Source organism: Trachypithecus francoisi, unplaced genomic scaffold (genome assembly GCF_009764315.1).
Source record: "Trachypithecus francoisi isolate TF-2019V2 unplaced genomic scaffold, Tfra_2.0 Lachesis_group1, whole genome shotgun sequence".
Classification (NCBI taxonomy): Eukaryota; Metazoa; Chordata; class Mammalia; order Primates; family Cercopithecidae; genus Trachypithecus; species Trachypithecus francoisi.
The window spans coordinates 64,940,549-64,953,921 of NW_022681454.1; the positions used below are offsets into that span (position 1 = coordinate 64,940,549).

Sequence of the window (13,373 nt, forward strand, 5' to 3'; positions counted from 1 at the left end):
AGGAAAAAGAGGGAAAGGAAGGAAAAGGAAGAAAAGAATGTTCCTATGTGTGTTCCTTGTATCAATAGAATAACCTTCATTAAGGTTTTATCTATTAAATATTAGCTAAGAAAACATATGCAAACAAAGCACAGTCCTAATAATAATAGCCAGTGTTTCTGCCGTGCTTCCATTGTATGAGGCACTATTTTAAACATTTTACATTCACAGCATTAACTCATATATGTTTCACAAAAAACCCAAAAGATGATAATTAGTATTATTCCTATTTTACAGACTTGGAAACTTCTGAGATTTGGACCTTGGCACTCCTAGAGAGCCTATACACTTAAAGCACTCTGTTGTACTGTGTAGAAAGATTTCAAATGTGCTTTCCTCAAGTGCTAGAAGCAATGACTGTGGAAATCCTCTATTGAAGGCAGTGTTACCCCTTAAATGGGTACCATTTGGTTATAAGTGTATGATCAAGGCTAAACAGTAAATATTTTCGTCCTTCATACACTTGGCAAAAAAAATAAGGGAGATCTGTGTTTTGCAAAATGGAATGATCTTCACAGTGTTAAACGAATACAACCAAGCTACACAATAATGTGTACAATGTGATACTTTTAAATTAAAATGCATAAATGGTTTTTATGCATTATAAGCATTAACACCACTCCTCCAAACACTAGTTGCTTCTGAGGGAGAAGGAAAGGGACCAAGATTAGGTCATGATCAAACATGGTTTTAGTCTCTTTTTTTTTTTTTTTTTTTTACTAAGGTCATGTATTCATATGTTGTTTGTCTAATTGAAAATGCTTATTTCTTCTCTTTTCTTCATTCTGATAAATGTCTCTCAATGTTTAGCACATTAAGTCATTTGAGGAAACATATAGTTTTATGTTAATTTATTTGCCTGTACTCTCAGAAGTAGGCATTTAAAAAAATTATTATGTACTAGTAAATTCACTATACTTCTGTAAGATGCGGAGATACCTGCTGTTCAATATGAATTTATGGAATGTTTCTTGAGTTATATTTTTATTATGTATTTAGATTTCAAGAAGATCTGTTTGTTTTTATCTAGAGCTTTTATGTGACAGCTTCTTTAAGATACTTGTATACCTACCATAATCTCTTTTAAACTCTTAATTCTAGTACATTCCTAAGATATTTCTCATTCTAATCTTTGTAACCAGCTTCTCCTCCTTTAACAAAATTAGTCCATACCAAAAAAAATATTGCTTTCTTGTTGGGACTATGCTGTCTGTGGCTTTCTTCAAGGTATTCCATGGGTTGAAATCTCTCTGTTCAGACTTGTCTAACTAGTTTCATTTCAACTCCTTGTAATTTGTTTCCTTATTTCTTTGAGCCGTAGACTTCTAATACATCTAGAGATGTCATATAGTTGATTAGAAAGTTGAGTTCAGTGGGTGCAGACCTGCAAGATCATATTCTTCCTCCTGTACATGATGTATCGGTAAGTTCAGTTCTGTTTTATAGATGGCTTGTTTGCTGTACTATCAGTGGCCACATTCCTGATGTGTAGATGACTGCTAGTGAGGTGTCTTTAGTGGATTCAATCTGCATTGGATTTTTAAAAATTTCTGGAATTATTATAGCATCCTGGATTAATTAATTCCTCTCTGTGAAATCAATGTTTTTGCATAAAAATTGTTGGCATTATTTCATGTGGCCAAGTTCAATAGTTAAGATTTTAGAAAAGGCTAATGAAAAACTATATTACCTTGTGTCCTAATTGGTTTTGATTTTTTGTGTCTGTGGAAGGAGGGTGTTTATGTGTTTTAAAACAAGCCTCCTTTCAGCAATATTGACAAAATTTAGCTTCTATAGCATTTTCTCTTTCACTGTGTTTACTTGTGCTTTTGGTGGGTCCTTGTGGGACTAATGCAGATTGAGAGGTAAATAGCTGCAGAGACACCTGCCTCTATCGTAGGAGACCCAGGGCTTCTATGTGGGAAAATGAGAAAATGAGCTCAATATTGAGAAAACATGCCTATTCTTTACAATTCTTCCTATTACATTTTGAAGAAAAATACATAAATTATTTGGATATTGTTTTTCAAAATAGGGTATGCCATGTGCAAAGAATATGAAAAAATAAGATTCCTCGGCATAACTTTATATACAGTTAAAATAGTGATTTTAAACAGCCATGATGATAATAATATTTCACCATTGCTTAGATTTAAACTATTTTCAAAACATCTTTATGTATGTTATTTCCTTTAATAGCTAAGACAGCCTTGTGGCTAAGTAGAACAAGTATCGCAAGTATCGTTACCTCCCATTTTAAAGCAAGAAATTCGAGGGAAACAGAAGTTAGGGGACGTCTCCAGGTCTAGAGGGCTGTCAGAAGCCAGAATCATGGCTATAATTCCTTGGATTCTTCAACTCCTTAGAGTCCAGTCTTCCTTATCAGCTACTGCAGCCTGTCTGGGTGGCAAGGATTCCACTTGGTGAATTTCAGAGATGGTAATTTGATACGAGATTGGTCACTAAGTTAGTGAACTTCACTAGGCTTCCTTCCCCATTTATAAAATGCATGTTTGCATCAGTCCCTCAGTAACCACATAGTAATTGACAAAAAGTCTCCTGAGACCCTCAGCAAGGGTCTTCAGTGCTTCAAACATAACCAGCACTCCACAAATATTTGTTGAACAAATGAACGGGTAAGCAGATGTAAAATATCTAGCATTAATGTTTTACTGTTTAAAAAATATTTTAAAAATTAATATTTTACTATTAAATTATTGAAGTATATTGAATGTGAAAATGCATATCCATGTTTATAGAATCATGATATTGTAAAAGAGGATTTTCAGTTTTTCATATTTCATATTCTCCAAATCATTCTTTTAAAATATGAAACTCATGGGCACAAAAAGTGTCCTTTTCTATGAACATTAATATATTTATAGGAGTGTTTGCAGCTTAGGGAAGTAAGTTACAAGGGTAGAATCAGTGGTCAATGACATTGTTCCAGACATCAGTGAGACCTGCTGGTAAAGAAAGGAAACAGGCTGGGTGTGGTGGCTCATGCCTGTAATCCCAGCACTTTGGGAGGCTGAAGCAGGCAAATCACTTAAGGCTAGAAGTTAGAGACCAGCCTGGCCAACATAGTGAAACCCCATCTCTCCTAAAAATACAACAATTAGCTTGGCATGGTGGCGCATGCACTTGTAGGCTCAGCTACTTGGGAGGGTGAGGCAAGAAAATCCCTTGAACCCGGAAGTCGGAGGTTGCAGTGAGCCAAGATCATGCCACTACACTCTAGCCTGGGCAACAGAACAAGACTCTGTCTCAAGAAAAAAAAGAAAAGAAAGAAAGAAAAGAAAAAGAAAGGAAATGGTGGGAAACATTGAATGGTTATGGTTTCTTTAAGCCAAATTCATGCAACATTAATTTAGGATTTGGAAGATTTGCAGGAGATGTCACATCAGACAAACAGGTAGGCTTAAGGATTGAGGCAAAGCAGATGGTTAATAATTACTACAATACCCTATGTCTCACCTACAGTCATTCTACAATATGTTCTACAGTCATGCTTGCCATTCTTACTTCTCCATTAACAAGAAACACAATGTGGAAGCCTTGTCAAATATATTCGATTCGTATGCTTGCTCTTTCTGCTATCATGAACCTTGGATCTCTTCTCTATGGGTTCTGTTACTCTCTTTTCTGTATTGCAGGGATTCTTTCTGTTTTGGTGTAAATCTCTGTTTGAATTTTCCTTTAGGAATACCCATACACCTACTTTTTCCTACACTTTTGTTAATTGAATGATTCACTCACTTAAGTACCTCAATTATCTTTCTTACAAAAGATAAAATACCAAATGACTTCTTCAGGTGAGATTCTTATCCTGTTCCCGGAAGTCTGGCATCTCTCTTTTCCCATAGCTCTTTATTTTCAGTATTGTTTAATAAATGCAAAAAATCAGAATTCTTCTCTTCCTCATCACATTTAGAGAAAAAGACAGTCCTGGGCAGGTCCTTTGTAAGCTTTCATGTTTTATATTTTAATTTCACTTCAGATGATTGCTTTAATCAACTTTTAATTTGTCACGAGAATTTCCTAATATATTCTAAATTTATACCTTCAGAATTAAAAATAGCAAACTCTCCATGTTAGTTACTAGATACTAAACTTGTTATAAATTACCAATTAAATATTACTTTTTAGGCTAGTTTTCAGCAAACTCATAGTGCTTACTATAAATAAGCATTCAAACTATAATATACATATTACATTATGTTGGTGAATTTAATTCTCTCAGCAATCCTATGATTTAGGTAATATTATCTCCATTTTATAGGTGAAGAAAGTAGCCCAATATCACAAGCTAATAAGTGGAGGAGCTGGAATTTCAACCTGAACAATAGAGTCAGAGCCTGAGTTTATCTAATAGGGTAACTTAACTGTCTTTCTTTCTTTTTAGTAATTTCTAAGAGAAGAATAACTGTTTTTTAATTTAATTTAATTTTAATATCAACTTTTATTTTAGCTATAGTGGATACATCTGCAGGTTTGTTACACAGATATATTGCAAGGGGGCATAGCACCCAACAGGTAGATTTTCCACCTATGCCCTCCTCCCAACCTTCTCTCTCTAGTAGTCTGCAGTGTCCATTATTCCCATGTTTATGTCTATGTGTGCTCAATGTTTATCCCCCACTTATAAGTGAGAACATGTCTTATTTGGTTTTCAGTTCCTGCATTAGTTTGCTTAGGATTATGGCCTCCAACTTCATCTATGTTGCTGAAAGGACATGACTTCATTTTTTACAGCTGCATAGTATTCCATGGTTTATACGTATGACATGTAAAAAAAAATTTTTTTATTATTATACTTTAAGTTCTAGGGTACATGTGCATAACATGCAGGTTTGTTACATATGTATACTTGTGCCATGTTGGTGTGCTGCATCCACCAACTCGTCAGCACCCATCAACTCATCATTTACATCAGGTATAACTCCCAATGCAATCCCTCCCCCTTACCCCCTCCCCATAATAGGCCCCGGTGTGTGACGTTCCCCTTCCGAAGTCCAAGTGATCTCATTGTTCAGTTCCCACCTATGAGTGAGAACATGCGGTGTTTGGTTTTCTGTCCTTGTGATAGTTTACTGAGAATGATGGTTTCCAGCTTCATCCATGTCCCTACAAAGGACATAAACTCACCCTTTTTTTATGGCTGCATAGTATTCTATGGTGTATATGTGCCACATTTTCTTAATCCAGTCTGTCATTGATGGACATTTGGGTTGATTCCAAGTCTTTGCTATTGTGAATAGTGCCGCAATAAACATACGTGTTCATGTGTCTTTATAGCAGCATGATTTATAATCCTTTGGGTATATACCCAGTAATGGGATGGCTGGGTCATATGGTATTTCTAGTTCTAGATCCTTGAGGAATTGCCATACTGTTTTCCATAATGGTTGAACTAGTTTACAGTCCCACCAACAGTGAAAAAGTGTTCCTATTTCTCCACAACCTCTCCAGCACCTGTTGTTTCCTGACTTTTTAGTGATTGCCATTCTAACTGGTGTGAGATGGTATCTCATTGTGGTTTTGATTTGCATTTCTCTGATGGCCAGTGATGACGAGCATTTTTTCATGTGTCTGTTGGCTGTATGGATGTCTTCTTTTGAGAAATGTCTGTTCATATCCCTTGCCCACTTTTTGAAGTGGTTGTTTGTTCTTTTCTTGTAAATTTGTTTGAGTTCTTTGTAGGTTCTGGATATTAGCCCTTTGTCAGATGAGTAGATTGCAAAAATTTTCTCCCATTCTGTAGGTTGCCTGTTCATTCTAATGGTAGTTTCTTTTGCTGTGCAGAAGCTCTTTAGTTTAATTAGATCCCATTTGTCAATTTTGGCTTTTGTTGCCATTGCTTTTGGTGTGTTAGACATAAAGTCCTTGTCCATGCCTATGTCCTGAATGGTATTACCTAGGTTTTCTTCTAGGGTTTTTATGGTATTAGGTCTAACATTTAAGTCTCTAATCCATCTTGAATTAATTTTCATATAAGGAGTAAGGAAAGGATCCAGTTTCAGCTTTCTACTTAGGGCTAGCCAGTTTTCCCAGCACCATTTATTAAATAGGGAATCCTTTCTCTGTTTCTTGTTTTTCTCAGGTTTGTCAAAGAACAGATGGCTGTAGATGTGTGGTATTATTTCAGAGGACTCTGTTCTGTTCCATTGGTCTATATATCTGTTTTGGTACCAGTACGATGCTGCTTTGGTTACTGTAGCCTTGTAGTATAGTTTGAAGTCAGGTAGCATGATGCTTCTAGCTTTGTTCTTTTGGTTTAGGATTGTCTTGGCAATGTGGGCTTTTTTTGGGTTCCATATGAACTTTCAAGTAGTTTTTTTCCAATTCTGTGAAGAAACTCATTGGTAGCTTGATGGGGATGGCATTGAATCTATAAATTAACTTGTGCAGTATGGCCATTTCCATGATATTGATTCTTCCTATCTATGAGCATGGTATGTTCTTCCATTTGTTTGTGTCCTCTTTTATTTCACTGAGCAGTGGTTTGTAGTTCTCCTTGAAGAGGTCCTTCACATCTCTTGTAAGTTGGATTCCTAGGTATTTTATTCTCTTTGAAGCAATTGTGAATGGAAGTTCATACCTGATTTGGCTCTCTGTTTGTCTGTTACTGATGTATAAGAATGCTTATGATTTTTGCACATTGATTTTATATCCTGAGACTTTGCTGAAGTTGCTTATCAGTTTAAGGAGATTTTGGGCTGAGATGATGGGGCTTTCTAAGTATACACTCATGTCATCTGCAAACAGGGACAATTTGACTTCTTCTTTTCCTAATTGAATACCCCTTATTTCTTTCTCCTGCCTGATTGCCCTAGCCAGAACTTCCAACACTATGTTGAATAGGAGTGGTGAGAGAGGGCATCCCTGTCTTGTGTCAGTTTTCAAAGGGAATGCTTGAAGTTTTTGCCCATTCAGTATGATATTGGCTGTGGGTTTGTCATAAATAGCTCATAGTATTTTGAGATACGTTCCATCAGTACTGAATTTATTGAGAGTTTTTAGCATGCAGGGCTGTTGAATTTTGTCAAAGGCCTTTTCTGCATCTATTGAGATAATCATGTGGTTTTTGTCTCTGGTCCTGTCTATATGCTGGATTACGTTTACTGATTTGCGTATGCTAAACCAGCCTTGCATCCAAGGGATGAAGCCCACTTGATGATGGTGGATCAGCTTTTTGATGTGCTGCTGGATTCGGTTTGCCAATATTTTATTGAGGATTTTTGCATCCATGTTCGTCAGGGATATTGGTCTAAAATTCTCTTTTTTTGCGGTGTCTCTGCCAGGCTTTGGTATCAGGATGATGCTGGCCTCATAAAATGAGTTAGAGAGGATTCCCTCTTTTTCTATTGATTGGAATAGTTTCAGAAGGAATGGTGCCAGCTCCTCCTTGTACATCTGGTAGAATTTGACTGTGAATCCACCTGGTCCTGGAGTTTTTTTGGTTGGTAGGCTATTAATTATTGCCTCAATTTCAGAGCCTGTTATTGGTCTATTCCGAGATTGAACTTCTTCCTGGATTAGTCTTGGGAGGGTGTATGTGTCGAGGAATTTATCCATTTATTCTAGGGTTTCTAGTTTATTTGCATAGAGGTGTTTTTAGTATTCTCTGATGGTAGTTTGTGTTTCTGTGGGATCGGTGGTGATATCCCCTTCATCATTTTTTATTGCTTTTATTTGATTCTTCTCTCTTTTCTTCTTTATTGGTCTTGCTAGCGGTCGATCAGTTTTGTTGGTCTTTTCAAAAAACCAACTCCTGGATTCATTGATTTTTTTGGAGGGTATTTGGTGTCTCTATCTCCTTCAGTTCTGCTCTGATCTTAGTTATTTCTTGCCTTCTGCTAGCTTTTGAATGCGTTTGCTCTTGCTTCTCTAGTTCTTTTAACTGTGATATTAGAGTGTCAATTTTAGATCTTTCCAGCTTTCTCTTGTGGACATTTAGTGCTATAAATTTCCCTCTACATACTGCTTTAAATGTGTCCCAGAGATTCTGGTATGTTGTATCTTTGTTCTCATTGGTTTCCAAGAACATCTTTATTTCTGCCTTCATTTCATTATGTACTCAGTAGTTATTCAGGAGCAGGTTGTTCAGTTTCCATGTAGTTAAGTGGTTTTGATTGGGTTTCTGAATCCTGAGTTCTAGTTTGATTGCACTGTGGTCTGAGAGACAGTTTGTTATAATTTCAGTTCTTGTATATTTGCTGAGGAGTGCTTTACTTCCAATTATGTGGTCAATTTTGGAATAAATGTGATGTGGTGCTGAGAAGAAGGTATATTCTGTTGATTTGGGGTGGAGAGTTCTGTAGATGTCTATTAGATCTGCTTGGTGCAGAGTTGAGTTCAATTCCTGGATATCCTTGTTAACTTTCTGTCTCATTGATCTGTCTAATGTTGACAGTGTGGTGTTGAAGTCTCCCATTATTATTGTATGGGAGTCTAAGTCTCTTTGTAAGTCTCTAAGGACTTGCTTTATGAATCTGGGTGCTCCTGTATTGGGTGCATATACATTTAGGATAGTTAGCTCTTCCTGTTGAATTGATCCCTTTACCATTATGGAATGGCCTTCTTTGTCTCTTTTGATCTTTGATGGTTTAAAGTCTGTTTTATCAGAGACTAGGATTGCAATCCCTGCTTTTTTTTGTTCTCCATTTGCTTGGTAGATCTTCCTCCATGCCTTTATTTTGAGCCTATGTGTGTCTCTGAATGTGAGATGGGTCTCCTGAATACAGGAAACTGATGGATCTTGACTCTTTATCCAGTTTTCCAGTCTGTGTCTTTTAATTGGACCATTTAGTCTATTTACATTTAAGGTTAATATTGTTATGTGTGAACTTGATCCTGTCATTATGATATTAACTGGTTATTTTGCTCGTTAGTTGATGCAGTTTCTTCCTAGCCTCGATGGTCTTTACATTTTGGCATGTTTTTGCAATCGCTGGTACTGGTTGTTTCTTTCCATGTTTAGTGCTTCCTTCAGGGTCTCTTGTAAGGCAGAGCTGGTGGTGACAAAATCTCTAAGCATTTGCTTATCTGTAAAGGATTTTATTTCTCCTTCACTTATGAAACTTAGTTTGGCTGGATATGAAATTCTGGGTTTAAAATTCTTTTCTTTAAGAATGTTGAATATTGGCCCCCACTCTCTTCTGGCTTGTAGAGTTTCTGCCGAGAGATCTGCTGTTAGTCTGATGGGCTTCCCTTTGTGGGTAGCCTAACCTTTCTCTCTGGCTGCCCTTAACAGTTTTTCCTTCATTTCAACTTTGGTGAATCTGACAATTATGTGTCTTGGAGTTGCTCTTCTTGAGGAGTATCTTTGTGACATTTTAAAAAACCAAAATCCACTATTGATGGACACCTAGGTTGATTGCATGTCTTGCTATTGTGAATAGCACAGCAATAACATATAAGTGCACATGTCTTTTAGGTATAATGATTTGTTTTTCTTTGGGTATATACCTAGTAATGGGATTGCTGTGTTAAATAGCTCTGTCCTAAGTTCTTTGAGAAATCTCCAAACTGCTTTCCATTGTGGCTGAACCAGTTTACATTCCCACTAAAAGTGTATAAAAATTCCCCTTTCTCTGCAGCCCTACCAGCAACTACAGTTTTTTGGCTCTGTAATAGTAGCCATTCTAACAGGTGTGAGAGAGTATTTCTCTGATGATTAGTAAGGTTGAGCATTTTTTCATGTTTGTTGGCCACTTGCATGTCTTCTTTTAAGAAGTGTCTATTCTTATCTTTTGCTCATTTTTAATGGGGTTATTTGTTTTTTGCTTGTTGATTTAAGTTTTTCATAGATTCTAGGTATTAGACCTTTGTCAGATGCATGGTTTTTGAATATTTTCTCTGATTCTGTAGATTGTCTGTTTACTCTGTTGATAGTTTCTTTTGCTGTGCAGATACTCTTTAGTTTAATTAGGTCTCACTTACCAATTTTTGTTTTGTTGCAATTGCTTTTGGAGACTTCACCAAAAATTCTTCACCAGGGTTGATGTTAAGAAGGTTATTTGCTAGGTTTTCTAGAATTTGAGTAAAATATTCACAATACTAGTCAATCCATAAGGTTCTGTCTATAGTTAATGAATTGAAATAATGTGCTTATCATTCAGATGTAAAAGCTGATTTGTAGCAACCTTTTCTTGATTTGTTTAGTTTCTTTTCCAAATGTCTGCCTGTATTAGTCCATTTTCATGCTGCTGATAAAGACATATCTGAGACTGGGCAATTTACAAAAGAGAGAGATTTAATGGACTCACAGTTCCATGTGGCTGGGGAGGCCTCGCAATCATGGCAGAAGGTGAAAGGCATGATTGTCTTTCTTATACAGTGGCAAGACAAAGGAAAAGCGCTTTTGCAGGGAAACTCCTCCTTATAAAACCATCAGATTTTGTGAGACTTATTCATTATCACAAGAATAGCATGGGAAAGATCTGTCCTCATGATTCAATTACCTCCCATCAGGTCCCTCCCATGACACGTGGGAATTATGAGAGCTACAATTCAAGATGAGATTTGGATGGGGACACAGCCAAACCATATCATTTTGCCCCTGGCCCCACCCAAATCTCATGTCCTCACATTTTAAAACCAACCATGCCTTTCATCAGTCCTCCAAAGTCTTAACTGATTTCAGCATTAACTCAAAAGTCCACAGTCTCATCTGAAACAAGGCAAGTCCCTTCCACCTATGAGCCTGTAAAATCAAAAGCAAGTTAGTAACTTCCTAGACACAACAGAGGGACAGGCACTGGACAAATAGAACCATTTCAAATCAGAGAAATTGGCCAAAATAAAGGGGCTAAACGCCCCATACAAGTCTGAAATCCAGCCGAGCAGTCAAATCTTAAAGCTCCAAAATGATCTCCTTTGGTTCCATGTCTCAAATGCAGGTCACACTGATGCAAAAGGTGGGTTCCCATGGCCTTGGGCAGCTCCAACCCTATGGCTTTGCAGGGTACAGTCTCCCTCCTGGCTGCTTTCATGGGCTGGTGTTGAGTGTCTGTGGCTTTTCCAGGTACATGGTGAAAGCTGTCAGTGAATCTACCATTCTGGGGTCTGGAGGACAGTGGTCCTCCTCTTACAGCTCCATTAGGCAGCACTCCAGTAGGGACTCTGTGAGGAGGCTTTGACTCAATAGTTCCCTTCTGCACTTCCCTAGCAGAGGTTCTCCATGAGTGCCCCACTCCTGCACCAAACTTCTTCCTGGACTTCCAGGCATTTTCATACATCCTCTGAAATCTAGGTGGAGGTTGCCAAACCTCAATTCTTGACATCTGTGTACCTGCAGGCTCAACCCCACATGGAAGCTGCCAAGGCTTGGGACTTGCACCTTCTGAAGCCACGACCCAAGCTGTAGCTTGGCCTCTTTTAGTCACAGCTAGAGCAACTGGGACACAGAGCAACAAGTCCCTAGAGTGCACACAGCAAAGCGACCCTGGACCTGTCCATGAAACTATTTTTCCTCCTAGGTCTCCAGGCCTGTGATGGGAGGGGCTGTCTTGAAGACCTCTGACATGCCCTGGAGACATTTTCCCCATGTTTTGGTGATTAACATTCGTTTCCTCATTACTTATGAAAATGTCTGCAGCCAGCTTGAATTTCTCCTCATAAAATGGGATTTTCTGTTTCATCACATTGTCAGGATGCAAATTATCTGAACTTTTATGTTCTGTCTTCCTTATAAAACTGAATGCCTTAATAGCACCCAAGTCACCTTTTGAATGCTTTGCTGCTTAGAAATTTCTTTCGTCAGATACCCTAAATCATCTCTCCCAAGTTCAAAGTTCCACAAATCTCTAGGGTAGGGCAAAATGCCACCAGCCTCTTTGCTAAAACATAACAAGGGTCACCTTTGCTCTGGTTCCCAACAAGTTCCTTATCTCCATCTGAGACCATCTCAGCCTGGATTTCATTGTCTAGATCACTATCAGGTTTTTGTTCAAAGCCATTTAACAACTCTCTAGGGAGCTCCAAACTTTCCAAAATTTTCCTGTCTTCTTCTGAGCCCTCCAAACTGTTCCAACCTCTGCCTATTACCCAGTTTCAAAGTTGCTTCCACATATTCAGGTGTCTTTTCAGTGGCACCCCATTCTGTTGGTACCAATTTACTGTATTAGTCCATTTTCACAGTGCTGATAAAGACATACCCAAGACTGGGCAATTTACGAAAGAAAGAGGTCTAATGAACTCATAGTTCCTTGTGGCTGGGGAGGCCTCAAATCATGGCAGAAGATGAAAGAGCTTGTGCAGGGAAATTCCCCCTTATAAAACCATCAGATCTCATGAGACTTATTCACTATCATGAGAATTGCATAGGAAAGAGCCACACCCATGATTCAATTACCTCCCATTGGGTCTCTCCCATGACACAGCAGGTGGGAATTGTAGGAGGTACAATTCAAGATAAGATATGGGTAAGGACACAGCCAAACTGTATCACTGTCATATAAGGAATAATATTTGATAGATAAAGAGAGAGGATGACAGAAATGTGTATACAGTAGTTGGAAGCCTAGTTTGTAAGAATTTATGATCAGATAAGCATATGATTCCACAGTGGGTGATGATTCATTTGTAACACATCGACAGCTACCATTTATTATACACTTACTAAATTTGAATCATTTTGTGCACATTATCTCATTTATTCCTTACAATCTTTATGTGAGTTAGTCCCTATGCCTGCCCTATTTTATAGGGGGAAAAAGTTGCCTCAGATCATAGAGTTACTGGACATTAAACTGAAGCTATCCATATCTTCCTATTCCCAACAGATTCATAGATATGTTTCTGAAATATCTCTGGCAATGACAAGAAATTGATCCACTGGAGATATGAAAGTAATATAAGCAAGACCTGAATATACACTATTAAAGGCTTTTTTACAACATTATCAAGGTGATCTGGTTACAAACAGAACAGATAACTTTGAAGTGAGACAAATAAGTCCTTCCCTTACCTTATCTCTGCCACTTCTGTTGTTTTTCCTCTCTGAACCCATTTCCTCATTAGTAAAATGGTAATAATAAAGCCTACCACATCAAGCTGTAGCAACAATTACATGAGATCACCTATATGACAACTCCTGACCCAGAGTAGGACTTATGCTAGAGTCCTTCATTTACTCATTTCATGGCTTTACATCTCTAGATAGTATTTATTATCATCAATTTACAGGGGAGAAAACTGAAATTCAGAGAGGTTTTATAAACTCAAGATACATGTTAGAGTCATAAGCAAGGACTGACACCAAAGTCTATTGACCTTAAAAGGCAGTTTCATATCTGCAATACCAAGATGCCTATAGAAGGTCTCTTTTT

At 37.7% G+C, this 13,373-nt stretch overlaps 1 protein-coding gene across 1 annotated transcript in view; it reads left to right on the forward strand.

Annotated features, from left to right (window-relative positions):
- The first annotated feature begins 832 nt into the window (after window positions 1–832).
- The window catches only part of TMPRSS11A (transmembrane serine protease 11A), a 63,734-nt gene continuing 51,193 nt past the window's right edge, over window positions 833–13,373 (forward strand). The window contains exon 1 of the mRNA XM_033214545.1: window positions 833–1,462. Within this exon, the coding sequence (XP_033070436.1) occupies window positions 1,452–1,462 (11 nt within the window). The 5' untranslated portion in view covers window positions 833–1,451. The remainder of the gene's footprint in view (window positions 1,463–13,373) is intronic.